Below are 24,641 nucleotides of genomic sequence, written 5' to 3' on the forward strand. Positions count from 1 at the left end.
ACAGAGAGAAGCATCCTGTGATAGAGGCTAGGGTACACTACAGAGAGAAGCATCCTGTGATAGAGGCTAGGGTACACTACAGAGAGAAGCATCCTGTGATAGAGGCTAGGGTACACTACAGAGAGAAGCATCCTGTGATAGAGGGTACACTACAGAGAGAAGCATCCTGTGATAGAGGGTACACTACAGAGAGAAGCATCCTGTGATAGAGGCTAGGGTACACTACAGAGAGAAGCATCCTGTGATAGAGGGTCCACTACAGAGAGAAGCATCCTGTGATAGAGGCTAGGGTACACTACAGAGAGAAGCATCCTGTGATAGAGGCTAGGGTACACTACAGAGAGAAGCATCCTGTGATAGAGGGTACACTACAGAGAGAAGCATCCTGTGATAGAGGCTAGGGTACACTACAGAGAGAAGCATCCTGTGATAGAGGGTCCACTACAGAGAGAAGCATCCTGTGATAGAGGCTAGGGTACACTACAGAGAGAAGCATCCTGTGATAGAGGCTAGGGTACACTACAGAGAGAAGCATACTGTGATAGAGGGTACACTACAGAGAGAAGCATCCTGTGATAGAGGGTACACTACAGAGAGAAGCATCCTGTGATAGAGGGTACACTACAGAGAGAAGCATCCTGTGATAGAGGGTCCACTACAGAGAGAAGCATCCTGTGATAGAGGCTAGGGTCCACTACAGAGAGAAGCATCCTGTGATAGAGGCTAGGGTACACTAGAGAAGCATCCTGTGATAGAGGGTAGGGTACACTACAGAGAGAAGCATCCTGTGATAGAGGCTAGGGTACACTACAGAGAGAAGCATCCTGTGATAGAGGGTCCACTACAGAGAGAAGCATCCTGTGATAGAGGCTAGGGTACACTACAGAGAGAAGCATCCTGTGATAGAGGCTAGGGTACACTACAGAGAGAAGCATCCTGTGATAGAGGGTCCACTACAGAGAGAAGCATCCTGTGATAGAGGGTCCACTACAGAGGGAAGCATCCTGTGATAGAGGCTAGGGTACACTACAGAGAGAAGCATCCTGTGATAGAGGGTCCACTACAGAGAGAAGCATCCTGTGATAGAGGGTCCACTACAGAGGGAAGCATCCTGTGATAGAGGCTAGGGTACACTACAGAGAGAAGCATCCTGTGATAGAGGCTAGGGTACACTACAGAGAGAAGCATCCTGTGATAGAGGCTAGGGTACACTACAGAGAGAAGCATCCTGTGATGGAGGCTAGGGCAGGAATGCGGTCCTTCCTTGTTGGGGGTGTGGCGGAGGGGCTCAATGTGAGTAGTCTTGAGAGTAGCCTGACTTGTACTTCGTCACACGACCGTATGCACTGAAAATACAAGCTTGTGTTGTGACTCGTGAGCATAGGCCGGGGGGACGCGTTATGTTGTTCGGTAACTTTTATTTTCACGCACTATAATTGGCCTTTAGTGTGGTCAACTTTTTGAGGGCACAAGGCCAAGTGCCAGGGCATGAAGGCCATCAATTAAAACAATGATTTTAAGTCCCCGGTCATCATTATTTTAGCTTAAGAGGTTAAGGATGATTACATTTTTTTTATTTAAAGGCGAATGTTGGTTCAGAACAGTGCTTCTTAAATAAATAATCACAGCTTTAAATAACAAAATATAAGTAGCTACTGTTGTAAAATATTGTAAACATGTCTGTAACATGGGGTCCCAGTGCAGAGATGAAAATCACAATGAAAAGGCCTATAGGACCCTGTCACCCTGGGCTAATTCATATACATTTAATTTGGGGGTCCTTGAAATTAAAATGGCTGAGGATCACTGGATTAAACTTGAGTTAATTCACAGAAAATACAATGACAGACAGCCTACATTCATTTGTATAGCCCTATGTTTCTGTTCTGCCTTGTTTGTTTTTGTTCTGATATTGTCACAACTGTGATTGATATGTTCCTTGTTTTTAATTTTCTTCTATTGTTTATACTGTGCAAATTGTTCAGCACCTTCTAACTTTGTTTTGAAAGGTGCTTTATAAATAACATTTAATTTGACTTATTTACATAACTTTTGAATGAGGGCTTGGTTTAGAAAATATTATTTTGTGCTAAAGTAATATATTGAATAACATATAAATGTAGATGTTAAGGCTAAACTGGCATATGGCAGGACAGGGTGCAGGACTGAGGACTGGAGATAAGTCAAGTGTAAAAAGCGTTTTGTACAATTGTGTGCTCATGAACATTTACCACGTCATGTCCGCATTGATACAGAAATGAATGATTATTAAGCGAGTGACGCGTGGTGTACAGTGAGCACGCTCTGGTGCTTGGCTACTAGTGTTTGGCTAGTGATATTAGCCGTTGGCCACGGCTAATACGGACAAATTACTCAACTAACGTAGCAGACGATAGCGTGGTAAATGGTGGAGGAGTCCTGCAGTCTATGCTGTTGCATGGTGTTGTTTCGTGAGTTTATATCCATGAAGACGAGTCACGTTGGTCTTAACACGGGCTCTGTCTGTGTGAATAATCCTGAACTGAAGCACCGCTCTGCCAGCCGGGCCGAGTTGCAGTGAGTGAGAGCTTGTTAGTGCGTGCATGGAGCGGAGGAGCCAAAACAAATAGAATCAAACCACATGGCAACTACAATACAAGTCTGCGCGAGACGTTTGTGGAAGGTTACCTAATGACTTGGAAATTGCGCAGAGGAAAAACGGTAAAAATAAATGCTGTGGGCGCCGTTCAGACCGTCAGAGTACAGTAGTGCATCCCGTGGACGCCGAGGTTGATGGGTCCCAAAACTATAAAGTGCGTTTTGGGACGCAAAACGCACCGGATTTACATCACTGGGCTTAGTTCAGGGCTCTCTACAGGTTGGCAGAGGAAGAGTAGCGCCCAGGATTACAGTTTAGATGAAGGGTGAAGAGGGTCACAACATTGTGGGATAAAAATCTGTAATTCATTTTCTTTTTTTACATTTACCTATTCCTATTGCTTGTCTGATCTAACGGCCATCCCTAATTGCTAAATCATACAGTGGTTCTCAACCTGTGGAACTTTTGTGCACTCTTCCGTGGAAGTGCGTTAATGTTGTCAGTTACAGGGAATTCTGATGTTAAGGAATGCCACAGAAAAGGTTGCCTGAGTCATCATTATTAGGAAATGTGCCCATGTAATGTCAGTTAACCTGAGTTTAACCCATTTAGACCGAGACCAATTCTACAAAACGTGTTCTAAATCATGACAGTTTTCTGAAAAACCTTATGTTTCTATATCGGTGATTCTCAAACAATTTCATGTCAACGACCCCTACAATTATATGTATTTGACTGCCGACCCCCCCCCCCCCCCCATCTGAAAATATGTTGTTCCAGGGACCCCCCAGAAGCAAAGGTTTGAGTTAAAAACGATTTGCACCACAACTTTTCAAAAATGGCAGACTTACAACTTAGTGCCGCGCTATGATGTTGTAGATCTGCTATTTCTCAATAGCTGAAGCATAACATAATGCTTTAAAACACCAAAAGGGGTTCACGCCCAAAATGGGTTAATGGAAGGTTGGATAAAGTAAGAGAATGGAATAAGGGTAACCGTGGGATAGGGGAGAGTCCGCACACAGGTTTGCTCCAAGGTGTTTGCTTTTTATTCAATACACCATAAATAAGGCACAACGTTTCACCTGATGAAGACCGTTCACGGCCGAAACGTTGTGCCTTATTTATGGTGTATTGAATAAAAAGCAAACACCTTGGAGCAAACCTGTGTGCGGACTCTCCTCTCTTCACTGTACTTACCTTAGTCCAGCACCAGACAGGAACTGGATGTGCGCTAGCCACCTACCTTTTTATAACCGTGGGATAGGAACAGATCAGTGGTTCTCAAAAACAACCAAACAAACAAATCTTTTGGCTCTGAACCATTCATATATTTCAGTTAAATAATACCTGAGCTTGTTACAATTTGTTGCATGTAGTATCGTGCAATGAATCAAATCAAGCCCTTATAGTATAGTAGTATACCGTTCAGGACACACTCTGCTCGGCGTAGCCTGTCTCTTCAACATGATTGTTGATGAGAGAGACACTTCTCGCTCGCTCGTCTATAGCAGTTTTTCCAAGTAAAATGTAGTGTTTTACAAGTGGTTTCTTCAAATGTAGTGTTTTAGAGACGGTATCGAAGTCACGCTGAAATGACGACACGCTCGTAGTAGGTTGTGCTACAGGCAGCCTCCAGGATTCCACCGGATGAAAGACGGCAGTCATAGCCGAAAAGGCGAGCTGAGCACGGGAGGAGAAAATTCAACCCTGTATTCTAATCTGATGGCTTGTTTGTAAACTACTTATAATATTTAGTTGTAAATATGTGGAATGTGTATTCTTTTTGATCCATGTGCACAGACCAGCCATAGTGTATGAGAGTCAACTCGTGACAAATGTATTCATTCAAACGACTATAAAACAGTAACCACTACTGTAGAGTGTTACTGTTGTATAGCACCATAATGCTGTGTTGATAATCTACTGGTTCCGATGTGTCGACACACTGAACAGAACCTTATTTTTATTGGCCAGTTCAACCCAGTTGTGAGTGTGTATGCCATGACGCACGCACACACACGCGCACATACACCTTTTCTATAATCTTCTCTTTATTTTAACCAACCCTTGCACTACATTTTACTAGGGCCTTGACTTGAAATACAGTGCTTTTCTAACAGACAGACCTCGTGCATGCAATTTCTGTTTGTAGCAAACTACAAGGCCGCCTTTGTTTTAAATTGTCCCCCATTCGCACGTCGACAAAACCGTTCGCACCTCGGTCGGAGATGCGCTGCCACCCCCAATGGCCCCCATCAATCATTTAATCCACGCTACGTGCCTGCCCCTTATTATATAGCCCATGACGTCAGCTGCTGCTGCTGCGGCTATACCCGATAACATCCTCGACAAGCCAAAAGCTTATTGATACTCGGGTCTCGATAAATGCTGAACCGGGTTTGTAATGGACCCGATTTTCGTGTCCGTCTTTCAGCAGCCTAGCCTCGGTAGCCTAGGCAAGAGCTCTATTAACCCATTCTGACCGGGCACCCATTTTGGTGTTGGCATCATGTCGTGCTTTAGCTATTTAAAAATAGCAGATCTACAAGCTCATATCGAGCCACCGAGTGGCGCGATACGAGCTTGTAGGTCTGCTATTTTTTGAAAAATCGAAGAACGACTGACATTTTTAGAATCTGATCTCAGGTCAGAATGGGTTCATCAGACCAGTGTGTGTCCGGCGGAAACCTCGTATGAATCTGATCTCAGGTCAGAATGGGTTAAAACGGCTGAATTTCCGAGGCTAGAGCTCCATTGATTTGGGCTGGGCTGCCCAACAGACGCTGGGATTGGGGATGCATTCTAGCGTGCACCACACTGTGCCGTACCTGCGAGTGTGCATGGACATTTTAATGGTACCACACCGTGGTACTGTTACGAGCATGACTCCACTGGTCTGGGGTCAGAGGCACTTGCCCATCGGACAGTGTGGTTGGCTCGAAGGCCTAAGGAAAGGCGTTTTTGCTAGCCAATTACAATGTCAAGTCACCCCTGTGATCACGTGTAAGTAATTAGGGGGGGGGGATGTATCCCCCAAAAATCATGTTTATGCAACGTTATTTTTATTTTGCATTTTCTTGGATGAAAATTGAATTGTTTTTGGCTCTGTTGATTCAACCACTCTCAAACATTTGGGGTGGATTGGTCATTATGTTTGTGATTTATGGCACTAAATTTGGAAGACGATTATGGCCGAACGATACAGACTATCATAATTCTGGCTGTGGTGTTTTAATCGGTTGGGTCCAGAGACAATGTGTACAGATCTTTGCGAGTTGTGAACAAAATCTGTAGGTGGAAGAGCAAAAATTGTGTTTTGAAGAAAATTCTAAATGGCGGAAAATCTTATCGTGACGCAAATGTGGGGAGATGTGTCATGACCCAAGGAATCCAGGGAAAGAGACATTTAGATTTTACCAACCATTTTGTCTGCAAAATCATTGAAAATTTTTTTCTTCTTTTTTTAGCGTGATTTAAAAAAAAATCAGACTAGTCTGAAGCGAGTGGTGCAACAGCACCCCCTATTGGTACTCTAAATGGACATAGTCACATAGGTTGGGACAGGACAAAGCTGTTCCTTGGAGTGGTTGCACCACTCAAAACGTGAGTGTTACCGTACAGTACTGAGTACAGTATTGCATACCAGGACCCCGGGGGGGGGGGGGGACATCATTGCGTCCTTTCTCAATGTATTGTCTATTTGCAACTAGGGGTGGGTCCCGAATCTCGGGACCAAGTATGTACCGAACCGAACGTGCCTGGGTGGGTACCGGGTACCCATTACAATAATTCAATTTCGGTTCTCTATCGGTTCCCACAGACACGCAGTCACAGGATATTTATTTATTTTCTTCCCTTAATAGATGTGCAGGGAACAGAGCTGATCTACAAGCCTACATTGTGTTGCATTAGCGACGAGTTGTGGGCTTGTGGCTTGCAGAGGCGTAGCCATCTCTCTGCCTGGAGTTAGTTGTCGAGGAGTCTAGAGACAGTGACACACGCTGTGCCTGGCACTGAGGCAACATCATTATTAAAGTTTCTTAAACGTAATTTGCAAGTGAAGCTTATGGGAGGAAACTTTTAAGATGGGACAGGAATCTTGCGCCTTGTCTGAGTCTTCACTGCATACGTGCGCAGCACGCTGGCTGCGCAGCATTGAATCAACATGAGACAAGGAGAGAAAGCGTTGGTGCACTCACTTCGAGTGTGCACCCGTGTGTGTGTGTGAGTGTGTGTGTGTGTGTGTGATCACGGCGTAGGGTCCAGATACCCAGTCTAACTTCGAGAGGTGGCGAAAAAACAACAAACTTTGGGCAGCCCGTGTGCATGCACATTTCTGTTAGTAGCAAACCACAGCATGCAAGCCACCTTTGTTTTCAATGATCCCCCATTGATGCGCTGCCCCCTCCCCTTCATTAGCGATGCTAATTTACACAGTCAATCGTGTGTGTGTTGCTCTCAGATCTCAGACATGCTTTTATTTGTTATTGGTAATAAGAGAAGTAGCCTACAACACTATTGCCCTGGGTAAATACAGAATCGATATTATATAGATACATTTAAAAGAATCACTATATTATCCACAAATGGCTCAATAAAGGAGAAGATGTTATACTATTCATTATACATGTCTTTAGTATACACAGTATACAATCTGCTCTGACAGTCTGATGCAGACTGTGCACCACATGAGACTACCTGAGACTATCTTTTTATTTTTTTCTAGATTTCTGACTTTGTGTTGCAGTGATGTGTTGCAGTGATGTTTATGTTGTGTAGTCTCTCAGGCATATTTGTTGTCATTGTCAGTAGTAGTAAGAGGTAACTAACTGTAGCATCCACAAATGGCTCAACTGTTAAAGGAAAGGATGTTGGTCTATACTCTATTCACCTGTCTTAAATCAAAGTCTTAAAAATAAAAGCTTTGTGAAAAACAATTGACCTTAAGTTTATACCATTTATTTTGTTACTATATTATCCACAAATGGCTCAACTGAATGAGGAGGAAGAGGATGTTACACTATTTATTCATTACATGTCTTAAATTGACATTGAGCTTTTTTGTTAAACATTTGACCTCTTTTATATCATTTTGGAACCGAAATAGGGAACCGTTAAGAACCGGAATCGATAAGCAGAACCGGAATCGGTACCGGACTCGAAAAAACCCTAACGATACCCATCCCTATTTGCAACACTGTAGATGCTTTTTGTGTTCGCTCATTTAAGCTTCCGTTTGTTCGTCAGTGAAGTTGACGGAGCACCTGTGCTGCTGAGGTATAGTGCTTATGTAATGATGTGGGTCAGTGTTTCTCTGCTGTTGCTGTCGTTATTTCAGACTTTTTAAGCTGCACACGACGAGTTTGAGTTTTCCAAAACTTGAGTCACTTTACCACTGATATTAGGCTACTGAATGCACTACTTTTTATTTATTGAATGCACATTTATTTCATATTTATTGTTTTTATTTTAAAGATGGCAGAAGCTACAGTATTTTGCTCTGATCATGAGTAAAATATAAAGTGAATATGAAGCCTACACCCCACTTCCGTTTTGTCACGCAAATGTATCATTATATAAAAATCATCTGAACGCGATCTAACTTAAAGGACAACTTTAGTTTTTTTCAACCAAGGTTCATGTTTTAGGTTATTGGAGAAACTAAAAGATGAGTAAAAACATTTTCGTTTGCTGCTTTCTTTCGTTTTAGGGATTTTAGCTGTTTTTGTGGCATTCGAACATGGGGCTAAATATGTATTTTCTTTTTTACAAAACTTTTTTTTTTAATTATTTACTATAGTCCTAATGGAGCCCCGGAAATTAATCTGGCCACAAAAGATCACAGGATCTACTGAATGTGAAGGTAGCCTACTGGGGGGAAGCCACACTGTGTCATAGGCTCAATTTGTCACTTTGACACATTCAGTAGATCCCGTGATCTTTTGTGTCCAGATGTAATTTCTTGGGGTGTAGTAGGACTATAGTAAATAATAAAAAAAGAGATTGCTATAAAAAAATTGTAAAGAAATACATATTTATCCCCATGCTCGAATGCCCCTGCTCCCCTATCAAAAACAGCTAAAATCCCTAAAACGAAAGAAAGCAGCAAATGAAAAAATATATACACTCACCTTTTACTTTCTCTAATAACAACCTAAAACATGAACCTTGGTTGAAAAAAACTAAAGTTGTCCTTTAATCAATACAAATCCTTAAATGACGGAATATGCAGTGAATGATTAAGCAGTTTAAGTTAATTCCCTTTGTAAAATAATATTGCTCTGTAATCATAGCGGAGCGTAGAGCAGTTGTAGCAGACTGAGAGACTGTCTGGTAATCACCGGTTTGACCACTGACTGAGCTCCCTACCAAGTGCTCACCAAGCAGGGTGAAAACAGGAAATGAATTTCCCCCAAGACACTAAGACCACGGCAAAGAAAAGGAAATGCAGTTACAACAAGGTCTGGGGAAAGTATTTATCTGTGGGTGAAGCCATGCAGTGCAAGACTGAAAAAACGTGTTGCTCAAAAGGAGGGTTCACTGTGTATGGATACGTTCGTAATAAAACCAAATAAGATTCCAAGACAGATAATGTAACAGACGAAAATGGCTATTCGGTTTCGGCTCGAATAGGCCGGAAAAATCAAAATGCGGGGTACCTACGTAACCTAATGTTTTGTACCTACGTAACCTAATGTTTTGTACCTACGTAACCTAATGTTTTGTACCTACGTAACCTAATGTTTTGTACCTACGTAACCTAATGTTTTGTACCTACGTAACCTAATGTTTTGTACCTACGTAATGGTGATGACGTCTGACGTGATCAAAATGCGGCTACAAGCACGGCGTGCCCCGCACACATGCCTGGCTAGCAAAACACGTTTCAACATATCAACCATGTTGTAGGTTGATGTACACATATCAGTCTTCTGCGGCTTGGAAATATTTACAAACATCAGAGATATTGTTATAATGTTTCAGCAGTTAGTCTGGAATTGGATTAGATTAGATGTCTTTATTATGAACAAGGGAAATTTGTTTTGCTCAGGTCAATGCATACAGTCAGGACAATACAAATAATTACCGTATACAATAAAACACCCAGCAAAGTACTAGTAAAATAATTCAATTTTTTTAAAGCTATTTAAAAGAAAGCAAAGTCTCTCTCCACGCCATGAAACACTGTGTGTGTGTGTGTGTGTGTGTGTGTGTGTGTGTGTGTGTGTGTGTGTGTGTGTGTGTGTGTGTGTGTGTGTGTGTGTGTGTGTGTGTGTGTGTGTGTGTGTGTGTGTGTGTGTGTGTGTGTGTGTGTGTGTGTGTCTGTGTGTGCGCCCATTATCAGCACTCAGTCCAGTTCATCTGCTTTTTTTTGCGTATGCAATTAAGGCATTCAACAGTGCTGAATAAATGTTTTATGGACCCATAATAGTGATTATTACTCAAGTTAACTTTTGCCATAATCATGCCATAATCGGGTAGCTTTAAGGTACGGCCATGACAGCAATGGTACAGGTAGGCCTACAAAAACTGTAAAAAGAAAAAAGGAAAGAAAAAGATGTATAATATTATTCACATTCAGCTATTCGGTTTTCGGCCAACTATTTCCTATATTCGGTTTCGGCCAAGAATTTCCCTTTCGGTGCATCCCTAATCCTGACACAGCAGTGATTGCCACGTTGATTCTTAATCAACGTGGTGGTCCTTGGTTCACAATCAGTTGAAAACCCCTGGTGTAGAGGGTTCTCATCTGGAGATGTTTCTTTTACGAGATGGATGGATGAATGAGGGACAGACCGGACAATGCATTTTATATCCTGGACTTAGGATATAAGTGCACATTGATAACATTGGTGCTCCTTATATAACATTTTGGTAGGCGTTCCTACATTTGAAAATGAAGTTGAGAAGTCTACCCTCAAGGCTTTACTTCATCGTATGCCAGTATTGCGAATGAACACAAGCCGATCTAAAAGTCCACAACGCATCCATGATACAACACATTATGGGCTAATAGATTAGCTGTGTTTGCCGACACTGTCATACAATTAAGGATGAATCAGCTGCCTTGCTGTAAACACACAGACTTCACATGGCAGACACACACACAGTAACCAGCCTCGCTCGGTAGTCTGTACTAGTCATCACACTGTGGAGGGAGGAAACGGCGAGACAAATGTCGCCCCCAAATGTCACACCCAAATGTCACACAAGTCCAGACTAAAAACGCATGTCTGAATCGAATGTCAAGACTCGAGGGTAAGCAATGCTGATATAATTGGCCTGTCAGTGTTTTAGGGGAGAGGTTTTGCAATTTGATCACCAACAACGACATCGCTGTGATGCAGCCAGAAACCAAAGCAATTTCAGTGTAAGAAGTGACCGTTTCTTGTCCGTTTCCCTCTCCTTAGTTCTCACCGCTGCAGTCACACAAGCTTCATTACAGTCGATGCTGCACAAGATCCTCACAGCGGGGCCGTCTGCTTTCAACATCACTACTCTCCTTTCTCAAGCTGCTCAGCTCTCCAGCCAAGGTAAGCAACCAAGCCCTTTAGAAAAGGAACAGTTCCGCATGCAGCATTACATTTGCAAATTAAATGGTTTTATTTTATTAACCCATTCTGACCTGAGATCAGATTCATACGAGGTTTCCACTGGACACACACTGGTCTGATTAACCCATTCTGACCTGAGATCAGATTCTAAAAATGTCAGTTATGAGCTTGTAGATCTGCTATTTTTCAATAGCTAAAGCATATCATGATGCTAACACCAAAATGGGTTCCCGTTCAGAATGGGTTAATAGCGCTTCATCAGCTTCAAGTTTAAAACTAGTATTGCTATACAATATACAGTTGGTGGCACTGTTACATTCATTTTATCTGTGTACTTAACAGTATATGCCCTTGACAGAACCAACTGGGCTTCCGTCTGCTTTGTTTTCCTTCAAGGGAACTTGCCAGAATAGAGAATTGACAATGATGCATAGTTTGTGTGTGTGTGTGTGTGTGTGTTGACCCCAGCAGCCCAACAGTCAAACCAGTCGCCGATGTCGTTAACGTCGGACGCGTCATCACCCAGGTCCTACGTCTCACCCAGGATCAGCACACCACAGACCAATGCTAAAACCCTCCACAGCACACCTCCCGTCATCTCGCATCCAAAAGTAGGACCACAGCCCTCTGGCACTCGCACTGAATATTTTATGATGGAAGGAATTCGAATTCTGGCATAGTCCACATTTGCGGTCTGTTTTGAATGAATAAATGAGGCTCTGGGAGTTTGAGGCAAAATTTCCTATTTCTCAGTAGGAGCTCTCAGGTCTCATCCCTGCTCTTAATATTTTGTTTCAGGTGAGCACACCAGTGGTAAAGCACTCGGCTCATTCCCAGTCCACACCTCAGCAGCCCCATCCAGCTGATAAACACCATGGCCACGACACCACGACCGCATCGCCACGCACCACCATCCAGCGCCAAGGGTACGTTGGCCTACCACACTCTGACCTTAAAAGTGACATGAAATTGTATTGAGAGTATTTAATATCCATATTGTGACACATTTCCAAGTGAAACAGGAGCTGCACAAGTCTCAACCAATGGGGGTAGGGTCGAAGCGCACAGTAGCTTCCAGACACAGGCTGCACATGTTTTACCTGGCTATGAGTAACTCTTTTTCGGGTTGCAGAGTACCAAGTCATGTCTGGCTGCAAATTAAACAAAGCAGTGCTGAATCAAGTTTGTTACTGCATTGCCCATTTCTCTCCTAAACGGAGACATTTGAATGTACTGTTTAGCTTTGAAGAGAGATTGTAAATGCACAGCGGTCATAGCCTGATGGTTAATTTCGTTTTCACTCCATTATTCAGTCTGAAAGCCTTCTGAGTGCAATAGTTTTCTGAGATGAGGGCATGGCCAAAGTGGGACTCTTTGGCGGTTTGTTCATTGTGACCATAGGTTGCATTTACTATGAAAACGTGTATCTCCCGTCCGTCCGTCCGTCTGTCTGTCTGTCTGTTCGTTAGTCACCCACGCCTCCATATATGGTTGCCAATCCATCGTGCCTCATGACATCATGGAGACACTTAGATCTCCATATATGGATCTGACCTTGTGACATCTCGTGACATCACGTGACGACATGGAGACCCTTAGATCTCCTTATATGGTTTTTGGAGTGTTTCGGCCCTTAACCACAACACTGTCCAGCTATTGTCCTTTGTCTATGCCAGAGCCAACAGGAGGTACACCTGCCTTGTGTGTTCTTGGGGGATTGCAGGCACTTGGAGGTCTCTAGGACTGTGGTTTGCATCCTGCCTAGGGTCCTCCTATGTCTCACCAGACTGTAAGACTCTAGAAATGGAACATATCGATTTCATTTTTTTACATTTAATTAAACTTGAGTTGTGTAAACAATAGACATATGACAAATTGAGTTGCTCAGGAGGTAGAGTGGCCGGAAGGTTCTTAGTTCGATCCTGGGTTCCCCCTGAGTTGATATAGAAGTGTCCTTGAGCAAGACACTGACCCCCTAATTGCTTCCGTGGGGGAAGGTTTGTGCCTTGCATGGTTTCCTCAGCCGTTGGTGGGTGAAATGGTAAATGTAATGCACATTGTAAATGGCTTTGGATAAAGGTAATATTGTATATTTAACATTTGGTACTAAACACATAGGCATGTTGAGGATATTAAGATTTTTCATTGTTCCTTATAGATGAATCTGCAGAGCTGTGCCCTGAAGGCCACCTGTATGCAATCAATGCTGCGGTGTCGAGCTGCACTTTTAACCCATTCTGAACGGGCACCCATTTTGGTGTCAGCATCATGTTATGCTTTAGCTATTTAAAAATAGCAGATCTACAAGCTCATATCGCGCCACCGAGTGGCGCGATACAAGCTTGTAGGTCTGCTATTTTTTGAAAAATCGAAGAACGACTGACATTTTTTTGAATCTGATCTCAGGTCAGAATGGGTTAATCAGACCCAGTGTGTGTCCAGTGGAAACCTCGTATGAATCTGATCTCAGGTCAGAATGGGTTAATGTGACACTGCAGCTATGATTGTGCCCAGGGCAGCCTGCACAGATTTGTCTATAGACTGGTTTCTTGCAAACAGTGAAACTGTACGCATACGCACGGGTGCCGGTTTCATGTAATCAATTCCCAACTATCCACAAACGTGGTGTTTTGTGGAGCGTTGGTTTCTGTTTATTAATAAAACCTCCTTGTGTGTTGGCTGGTGAGGCGCTCCTAGCAACACACACAGTATATACTTCACCCCGCAATGGTATCGAGAACAGCCGACATACAAGCTCGCATCAAGTTGAGGATGCAACTGCTGTGAGCTTATAGGTCTGCTATTCTCGGCTGTTCTCTGTGCGCAACGGAGCATTCATTAGGATTGAGGGGATACAGCTGTGCAAGCAACCAGGGTCTGGTGCCGTGAGGTAGTGGCCGCGACTGGTGGTGGTGTTTGAGACTGTATTGAGAATCGTTATTATTGTTTACACACAGCAGAAAACCCAGGGGCACCGTGGCACAGTTGGTAGTGCTGTCGCCTCACAGCTAGAAGGTCCTGGGTTCGATTCCCGCTCGGGGCGCTGTGGGTGCTGGCGGCGTGTTTCCTCCTCCGTGTCATCAGTGCCCATACCCGAGGCGGGGGTTGGCGAAAGGGCCTTTCTGTGTGGAGTTTGCATGTTCTCCCCGTGTCCCCTAGGGTAGGTACCCTCACGAAAACATGCTGTAATCCTGGTCTCTAAACTGCCTCCCCCTGGCCAGCCGGGGCGCCTGATGGAGGGGAAAGGAACTGGTTGGAATAATGTGTAAAGTGCTACGTCCAACCAGGGAAACTCCCCCCTGTCGGGTGTAAAGGAGCAACTTGGACACTCAAGCATGAAGGAAGCATGAGTTAAGTCTGTTGCTCTCCCCAGGTTGGCGGAGGGTGTGTAGAGTGTGTAGAAACTGTAGATGATTGACACAGCAGAAAACCAGAGCGAGCGATGACAGTAAAACTCCTAAACCGTATTCCTCCACACTGTGAGGAAAACGTTTGTTACTCTATTGAGCTTTTGAACTTTTTTTCTGCTCTTCGCTCTAGACTGAGCATTCAGAGGTTGACCTTTGACCGTAGGAATACAACAATCCACGTCTGGTGTTTGACTGTTGACCTCGATACCCTCCTTGTCCTTTTCTTTGCATCTAATGCAGAGACTAAATTGTTTTGTTTTTTTCTCCCCACACTAAACCCAAGCGTTAAGGTTCTAAACACTTATTTGTAACACTTTTTAAACGTGTCACAGTGTTTGGATTATAAACAGAAGAGCATGTTTAAATGCCATGATTGCACTGAGTCATCTGGTACTCCTTAAACCAGGCTAGTCGCTTTGGTGAATTTCTGATCAGTATTATTATATGTCACAAACTACCATGAAATCCTGACACTCTTTGATGGTGTGGACAACATCTAAACTAAAATGTGGTGAATGTAAACAGACACTAGTTCTGTCCGCCTCGGCAGGTTCTGTGTTCTGTCGCTGGGTCGGCAGCAGGTTTCAACGGCAGGCTGGCATCGCTGTTGCCAGCCAGGGTGTTCTTGCTGGTGGTGGTTTCATTGTCTAGCCTAAGCAGAGTACATTACTGACTGTATGCATACGTACCCTACCTGGCAGGTGAAAACAAGCCACCAGATTACATTTGAGTGCCTGATCTGCATGTGTACAAGGGGACAGGCAACACGGTCCACCACCCCCCGCCCCGGGCCAGGACAAAAGAGCTGTTAACCCATTCTGAACGGGCACCCATTTTGGTGTTGGCATCATGTTATGCTTTAGCTATTGAAAAATAGCAGATCTACAAGCTCATATCGCGCCACCGAGTGGCGCGATACGAGCTTGTAGGTCTGCTATTTTTGAAAAATCGAAGAGCGACTGACATTTCTAGAATCTGATCTCAGGTCAGAATGGGTTCATCAGACCAGTGTGTGTCCGGCGGAAACCTCGTATGAATCAGATCTCAGGTCAGAATGGGTTAAAGCCTCGGCCCACTCATGGGGGCCGAGGCATAAGGTCTAATTCCTCATGGGGGCAGAGGCCCCGTGGCCCCCACGGACTCTACATCGAATGAGTATTGGTCTTTAATCTTTTGGTGCCAGCTTGCATGCGCATACTGGTTCTTATCAGAGTGACATTGTCTGGAAATGCCTCTATTGCTACATGCAATTTCTGTTGTGCGTATGTGTGTATTTGTTGAACAGAGATGCATGGAGTAGACAAACCTGGATTTGTCTTTATGTCCTTGATTGATTAATTCTACTTTTGGGAAACGGGCACCAGGTTTACTCTTGAAGAATGCTGTTGTAGTTTGCAACTTCGCATTGTAGTGTATTTGTATTTGTCTTGCAAACACTACACTGGTGACCCCAGCAGCACTCTTGCTGTCGTGTCGCTGTAATTCCTGAGACCATAGTACTGATATCATCTGTGCCGTCAGGCCAGAGCAGGCAGTTTTGTAGTGTGCAGTAGTATGAAACATGATCTGTCAAGCATTTCCTAATAAAGCTACGTAATATCGATTTAAGTAATAAGTAGTATTCGTTAATAATGACGATGAGAGTTTTCCTTTTGAGAATAATATATTGGTGTCCAATTCAATTAACTCCATCCCCAGTAAATGTCAGGATAGATCCTTGATGCACATGTACATTGTATCTACCCTGTGTGCACGGTGCACTGTGTAACGGTTTGTTATAGATCATGGATCTGGGGTGCCAGCCAGGCAGTTGTATCCTGACAAAATGTTAGTTAATAGAATAACCGTTGCATAAGGCTGTGCAGCATACCGTGGTCCGCACCACACTGCACACCCTGTAGAGTCACCGGTAAACACAATAAACACAGACACGGTAGAGTTGCAGTTTAAGAAGGTGTATAATGAAATGTTCACAGCACATAGGTTCACAGTTCACAGTTAAGTTCAGTATCCCGTCCTTGCCCAAACGTAAAACCCGACAGTATGTTTGCTGTACCCGCACGGTATCCGTTAGTTAGGTTGTAAGTGTAACCCCGAACCCCTCAGCTGTTCGGTTGTGTTTCTTCGTTTTTAGTTTAATCCCCACGGTTCCAAGGCGTCCGATCCGAACGATCGCCGGGACGTCCTCCTCTGCGTGATCCTCTCCACACTGTATATCCCAAAACGATCCGAGCACACAACGATGAATAAACTTAAGGAGTTACTGGCTAAAAACAACCGTAACTAGGTGCAAACAAACCACCTCCAGCCTCCGCGGCTTCCACAGCACTTCCTCCTGCCGCTAGCCAGGTGCGTGACGTCAGGGCATAAAAAGACGTCTCAGTCTGGAGTGTAACTGACGGCACAGATGGGCGTGCGTGGTGTGCGTGCGTGCGTGCGTGGCGACGCTAATCGCCACAACTGCTGCTGTTCCATAGGCTAGGCTAGATCAGTGATTCTGTTCACTGCTGCTGTTCCATAGGCTAGATCAGTGATTCCCAAACTGGGTGTAAGGACTAAGGACCTGCATGGGGGTCCCCACGTGATTTTGAGGGGTCCCCAGATGACAGTGAAGTGACAATTTAAGGACTTTCGAGGCCTTTTTAATGTCTAACCTAAGTTTCATTAGATTAATTCATTACTGCATGAAAAACCTATAAAAACTTGTCAAACATTGGTCAAATAATATAACAAGGAGGCAAACATTTTGAAAATACAGCTGTGATCTGGCAGATCAGCTATTTTCACAATATTTATCTGTGGAACAGAGTCAAACACAATGTCAACTCAACTCCTACAATTGCAATGCCTTGTCAACGTATTTGAAATTGGGTCCCCGTTTCAAATGATTATTTTGCATGGGCGCGGCCTTGAAAATGTAGAGGACCACTGGGCTAGATGAGGATTCGGCCTAATTCAATTGCTATGATCTGCCATTGAAAGAGGGAGATTTAACCCTCCTTGGGAGAAAGTTGTTCCTGACAATGTACATGTGTCAACTGTAGTGTTGTGACTCCATCTACTGGCGGCTGCTGGAATAACATGCTGAACAGCCACTAGCCATTTGATGCAATGGTAGGACAACTTGAGCCTGTTCATTCATTTCGGATAGATGTTAACACAACAGCGCCATTGGCCTAGATATATTAAACCTCATTATTTTAATAAAAACCCTCAACGCCATTAAATAAGGTTAGAAAGTGAAGACCGTATGGTGGACTCCATGTTGCTCCCTGGAAGGAAAGAAACATGCGCAATGGGCCTATATGCAGCCGACACTTCCGCGTTCAGCTTCCTTGGTCTCAATTGCGCACGTTTCTTTCCTTCCAGGGAGCAACATGGAGACCACCGTACGGTCTTAGCTTCCTGTCCTATTTAAATAGTCCTTGGTTCATGATCAGTTCCGAAAGTCTAGAAATGTGGCTTTTTAAAATAAGAGCTCAACTGGGGAAAAATGCTGGCGTGAATTATATAATTTGTCAATAAATGCTAGCGCTGTAAGTGTTAACCCATTCTGACCGGCCACCCATTTTGGTGTTGGCATCATGTCATGCTTTAGCTATTGAAAAATAGAAGATCTACAAGCTCATATCGCGCCACCGAGTGCCGCGATACGAGCTTGTAGGTCTGCTATTTTTTGAAAAATCGAAGAACGACTGACATTTTTAGAATCTGATCTCAGGTCAGAATGGGTTCATCAGACCAGTGTGTGTCCAGTGGAAAACGTATGAATCTGATCTCAGGTCAGAATGGGTTAAATACTCTTCAGATTAATTACTTGTATTAGATTTGGACGAGCCAATTGGAAGTTGTTGGGACAACATTCACTGTAGCGAGCATTGACACAACGTTCAGGTGCACATCTGAAAACTCTTGCTCACAAAAGAGTGTCCCAGCCTCATCTACAGTAAAGAGTGTCCCAGCCTCATCTACAGTAAAGAGTGTCCCAGCCTCATCTACAGTAAAGAGTGTCCCAGCTTCATCTACAGTAAAGAGTGTCCCAGCCTCATCTACAGTAAAGAGTGTCCCAGCCTCATCTACAGTAAAGAGTGTCCCAGCCTCATCTACAGTAAAGAGTGTCCCAGCTTCATCTACTGTAAAGAGTGTCCCAGCCTCATCTACAGTAAAGAGTGTCCCAGCCTCATCTACAGTAAAGAGTGTCCCAGCTTCATCTACAGTAAAGAGTGTCCCAGCCTCATCTACAGTAAAGAGTGTCCCAGCCTCATCTACAGTAAAGAGTGTCCCAGCCTCATCTACAGTAAAGAGTGTCCCAGCCTCATCTACAGTAAAGAGTGTCCCAGCCTCATCTACAGTAAAGAGTGTCCCAGCCTCATCTACAGTAAAGAGTGTCCCAGCCTCATCTACAGTAAAGAGTGTCCCAGCCTCATCTACAGTAAAGAGTGTCCCAGCCTCATCTACAGTAAAGAGTGTCCCAGCTTCATCTACAGTAAAGAGTGTCCCAGCCTCATCTACAGTAAAGAGTGTCCCAGCCTCATCTACTGTAAAGAGTGTCCCAGCCTCATCTACAGTAAAGAGTGTCCCAGCCTCATCTACAGTAAAGAGTGTCCCAGCCTCATCTACAGTAAAGAGTGTCCCAGCCTCATCTACAGTAAAGAGTGTCCCAGCCTCATCTACAGTAAAGAGTGTCCCAGCCTCATCTACAGTAAAGAGTGTCCCAGCCTCATCTACAGTAAAGAGTGTCCCAGCTTCATCTACAGTAAAGAGTGTCCCAGCCTCATCTACAGTAATCAATTGAGGACGGACATGTTAATATGAGATAACGTTCAACTGATTGGATTCTTGTACATGTATTGAATGTTCAATATAACACTGTCCCGTAAATAAGCAAATAAAGTAAAGCTTGAAAATGGCAATTTTTAACGACCACCCTCTACGTCTGTGTTTTCTCTCCAGAAGTCACAGGAGTCCCTCCCCCGGTTCCAACCACGTCGCCCCCGGCAGTAGCCACGCCCCCAACTCCGCCTCCGCTCCCTCTAGTGCCGCAGCGTCTCGGCCGTCCTGCTCCTTCACTCCCTCCCTCGCCTCTTATTTCAATGAGAATCTTATCAAACATGTCCAGGGCTGGCCTGCCGACCATGCGGAGAAACAGGTACGTACGTACTTCCATTTGCTGTTATTTCTATACTTTGATATCATCAACATCATCAATTTAGCATCAACACTATTCAGTATTTTAGCTGTGACGTGAGCGCCCCCTCCTGAGATACTTCCGGGTCCTACTTTTGTGTCGCTTTTGTGTCCCCATGGAGTTATACTGTGACGCTCCGTCGGACTAAATCTGAGACAAAACAACCACGAAAGTCTAATTTTACCGCTTTCCTTGCAACAACAAAGCTGCGCTGCTCTCCCAATTCTGGCTGTGACAGGCCGTCTGCCCCACATGGAATACTATCGCCATTTTATTTTATTGTGTCAACTAAATCCTCATTAATGCAAACTAGATTCAACATACTAAAGCCTGCACGCATTCTAAATATGCCCCCGAAATATTTTACCGAGCAAATAGTTTTAATTGTCTCCATATCATATATTTTTATTATCATGGACACTTGTACAAAACATTAATAATTCTACTCGAGTTGGAAGCATTAAGACCCATTTTAACCCTCAATGGCTTCCTTTCTGAAAAATAACGTCATTGTAAAAAGATTCACGCGTTTAGATATTCTATTTACAATGGGATGCGGACGGGAGCTGGTGCCACTTGGACTCGGACGTAACGTAGCACTACAAAATGACGTCTGACTTAAATACTGAATTTGTTACTATTAGGAAATTATGTCCTTAAGCATCCCCAAACTTATTTGATTTAACCCTTGCTTCAACTGCAGTACTGACATGTAATATTGGAACTAGGGATGGGCAAGATGGCCATGTTATGTTTATTGATATTGTGACTAGATATTATCTGCGATTTTGGTTATAATATTTTGCATGTTGTAGAAGTGTTGTCTTATACTTGTTACTTGGCTCAACAAAATGAGCGGCAAGATATATATTTTCACAAATTGATATATATTCTAGGTCATTGGTCAAATAGTGTGATATTTGTCATAATTGGAACACTTGTTTTGTTCAAACCGATCCTCCTCAAGGCATCAAGACTACGTGAGGAGGCCCACACCATGGGGAGCATCTGCATGTCTGACAATTGCACCGAGCTAAAGAATCTACGATCCTTGGTCAGAGTCTGTGAAATCCAAGCAACATTGCGTGAGCAGAGGTGAGAAATCATGGGAGACACTGACATAAATGTTAATCTACAAGCTGACGACGTGTTGCAGTTGCGATGCATTTTCAGCTTGAAGATTGGGTATTTTTGGGAAAGAGATTTGGTACAGAGTGGAAAAAGTAGGGGGCCTTTTATAGACTCCTGGAGTCAAAGTATATTTAAGTGGTTAATCTTGCTTAGTATGAATGCATCAACTAACTCTTGCCCACTCTCTCCCCCACTCTTTCCCACAGGATACTATTCTTGAGACAGCAAATCAAAGAACTTGAAAAACTGAAGAATCAGAATTCTTTCATGGTCTGAGAACTTCTGGTTGAGAGTCAAAGTGAGAGCTGGGAAACACCCCATTGCACATAACCGTAGTTGGAAGCCGGAGGGAGAACCCTTGTTCAGTTCTTGTTGCCCCCAGTCTTAACACATAGGAGCTACAGTTGGGTTGGCTTTGGACCGTTGGGCTGGGCGCGCATAAGGGGGAGACGTGGAAGAGTTGTTGATATGGTAGGGGAGCAGGTGGGGGTTGATTTACAAACGCTGGTTTGTAAAAAAGAAAAAAAAGAAACCCGGTGGGAGAAATGTAGATTTCTTGTAGATGTTATCTATGTTGTAAATATGTTTTGTAGATTGAAGCCATGGAAAGCCATGCCTATCAAAGCTTTTGACATCCAAACTAATCAACACAGAGGCCAGCTATATTCATTAGCTAGCCTTTCCGTCATGTTAACTTGTCTGCAGACTTAAAGCTTCATTTTTGTTGATGGGCCCTTGAACCGTTGCCTTGAGCATGTCATGTGACCTGCATGGAGCAAGATATTTTAAGCCCTTAACAACATGCAAAAGGAGCACAGCGTAAAGTTTGGAACACTGGCCTCTAATTTAGTTCTTTATTGGAATTATTGCAAACGGATTAGTCCAGAGTCTACTATTTACTTGTCCCTTTTGGGTTGAACTGTAAGGGTCGTCATGACTGTTCACAAAGGTTCAATGATCTGTTTGCAGTTTCCAGTTGCCCTGCATTTCCCAACTGAGAATAACAGTGCCTGGTGGTGTGGTGGAGTGAGTGTTTGATTAAAGAGAAAAAGAAAGACTTATGTGATGGCGTGCCGCTTTGGACCATTCCCACTGCTATAGCCCCTACCCTGGTCTTGGCCCTGCCCGCTTGGCAGCCCAACTGACACATCTCCTCCTGAGGGAATGACATCAACTGCAGTCACTTTAAACCTCTCCTAGTCATTTTGTTTCAAGAATTATTTTTCCTGTGTCATTGGGTTTGTTTATGGTGGAGAACTGTACTTTTAAAAGGTGATGTGGCACATCATGCCAGTCACAAGTTCATTCCTTTTTACAATTTGCTGTAGTCAGCTGAGTTTATGAAGAGAATGAAGAGGAAAGAAATGGTTCAACTGTAGTCAGTGGAGTTAATGAAGAGAATGATGAAGAGGAAAGAAATTGTTTTTATTAAAAGTTGCAGTGATGACTGTCCAAATAGGTTGTAATCATGAATTATCACTATTTTTGTTATTCGCATCCAGTTGGAACGGAGTGGTATTGCTGCCAACGGCAACCATGCAGCAGTATTGGGCACTGCTGAAAGGTGGAAGGACAATGCTGATCACTAATCATGCAAACCTGAGACGAAGCAGGGCAATGGAGAGGTCACAAGGTCAAATGTGAAATGTATGTATTGTAATAAACATGCTAAACTAAAGCGAGCACTGGGTATTATTTTATTGGAGTACTATAAGTTAGATTTGGTTTATACACTAGTGCCTTGTTGGAAGTCTTAAATCATATAATTTACATGAATATACCACATAGTTTATTGAAAGGTTCTTGTCAAGCATGTCATGCAGAGGGTTATCTTATTTTATTTTATTTTGCCCTAGCACGCTGTATCCGTTATGTTTGTTCCCCACTATTGAAGAGCAGTGTCCTAAGCTGTAGCGGCCACCATACTTGTACTGAGTAGAACTGCACCACACATCAGGAAGAATGGTGATCACGTCATTGCTTTGTATATTGTTTCCTGAAGTATATTGACAAAATAAATAAAGTACGCCATGTTGTGCTTTCATGGGCTTTTGACTACCATGTTTTCTCATTTTGCGTGCTCCTTGCTTGATTGAAATACATATCCTAAGGTATTGAAAACATCCCTAGTCAATTGATGGTTCAAAGAACAATTGAGTAACTAGTCTGAAGAACAGAGTTTTCAGATTGGTGGAAAGTGGGGAGTGGGTTTACTGTCCAGTACTTTGCACTCTTCGCCCCCTATGGGACATAAGGCATTGATAATGTTCCTCCACCTATCATGGTCATTGGCAAGCAGTTGCCCTGTGCTTCAGGTGTTTTAGGGGAAGGGTGTGGGATGGACAGACTTGAGCGGTGTCTCCTCAAATTTACCCGATTAAATTCAAATGACTCTCACGTACACGCGCTCGCACACACACAAGCAAGTGAAACTGACACCAGCCAAATATCTCTATAAAGCCACCGTCTGTTTTAAAATGTTATGTCTAAAACCTGTTGCATTCAAATCCATCATATACAACATACATGATATACAACATTAAGATTTTTATTTTTCACAAAATTAGTAATATTGAGCTGGAAATTTAAAGTAACATGAGGGATGACGGCTCATCAAGAGAATGGAGCCAGCCAGTGTCCTGTGAGGCTCCACCTGGACGGCTCGCATGAAAGACACGAGAGGCGTGAAAGGGAGTCTGTCTGCTGAGCTCTGCTCCATGTGTAACCCAGGTTTATGTGTCAATGCTGTTTATGCTTTCCATAACCTTAGCTTGGGACATGAAGTCATCCTCCGTTACTTTAGGGGTGTCAATAGGGTTTCTGTTAGCTCTGGTCCATATAACGTTAGAATAACTTTTGTCAGACTGCAGGTGTTAGTGAGGTGAATGGTGTTAACACAGGAGCTGCTTGTACCAAACATTAAGAATTTGCCAACTTGGATACATTGGATTTAGTGGCTTTTAAGATTCCCACCACCTACACCCATTGCTTTGAAATTGATAACACTGACTGAGCTTAGATTTCTGAATTGGTGAGTGAACATGAGGTGGAAATGTTTGTTTGAAATGTTTATTCTGATTTAAATGTTTACTTTTGTTTGAAATGTATGTATTTAAAATGTAATGCTAGTAGATAAACTAAGCTGTTTTGTTAAGTTTATTATCATTTTGCATTTTATTTAGCAAGAGATTAATTTGTCGTTTGTTATATACATTCCAGGTTTTTCAACAGACCCATGTGTGATGATTATGATTCTCGTGATGATGGCAAGCTAACCACAAGCCACTTAACACTAACAGTGACTCCAATGATCTACTCTGGATTCCAGCTCTTTTGTCCTAGCAGGGCGGGTAGGCCAAACTACAGCAGCCATATACCATTCACCCAATAATGGACCCATCCTACCAGGGCGGGTAGGCCAAACTACAGCAGCCATATACCATTCACCCAATCATGGACCCATCCTACCAGGGCGGGTAGGCCAAACTACAGCAGCCATATACCATTCACCCAATCATGGACCCATCCTACCAGGGCGGGTAGGCCAAACTACAGCAGCCATATACCATTCACCCAATCATGGACCCATCCGTGGTGTCCTACCAGGGCGGGTAGGCCAAACTACAGCAGCCATATACCATTCACCCAATCATGGACCCATCCGTGGTGTCCTACCAGGGCGGGTAGGCCAAACTACAGCAGCCATATACCATTCACCCAATCATGGACCCATCCGTGGTGTCCTACCAGGGCGGGTAGGCCAAACTACAGCAGCC

General features: G+C 43.6%; 1 protein-coding gene across 4 annotated transcripts in view; it reads left to right on the forward strand.

Moving 5' to 3' along the window:
* The window catches only part of waca (WW domain containing adaptor with coiled-coil a), a 40,363-nt gene extending 17,449 nt beyond the window's left edge, over positions 1-22,914 (forward strand). For 2 of the 4 annotated variants that reach the window (XM_083778765.1, XM_083778767.1), the window contains exons 8-13: positions 10,993-11,115; positions 11,605-11,747; positions 11,935-12,062; positions 19,500-19,695; positions 20,702-20,829; positions 21,072-22,914. In XM_083778765.1, the coding sequence (XP_083634891.1) occupies positions 10,993-11,115; positions 11,605-11,747; positions 11,935-12,062; positions 19,500-19,695; positions 20,702-20,829; positions 21,072-21,141 (788 nt within the window). In that variant the 3' untranslated portion in view covers positions 21,142-22,914. The remainder of the gene's footprint in view (positions 1-10,992; positions 11,116-11,604; positions 11,748-11,934; positions 12,063-19,499; positions 19,696-20,701; positions 20,830-21,071) is intronic. The other 2 variants (XM_083778766.1, XM_083778768.1) reach the window with 1 other exon arrangement.
* Positions 22,915-24,641: the final 1,727 nt, after the last annotated feature.

The sequence above is a fragment of the Protomyctophum parallelum genome (assembly GCF_964188405.1).
Source record: "Protomyctophum parallelum genome assembly, chromosome: 12".
Taxonomy (NCBI): domain Eukaryota; kingdom Metazoa; phylum Chordata; class Actinopteri; order Myctophiformes; family Myctophidae; genus Protomyctophum; species Protomyctophum parallelum.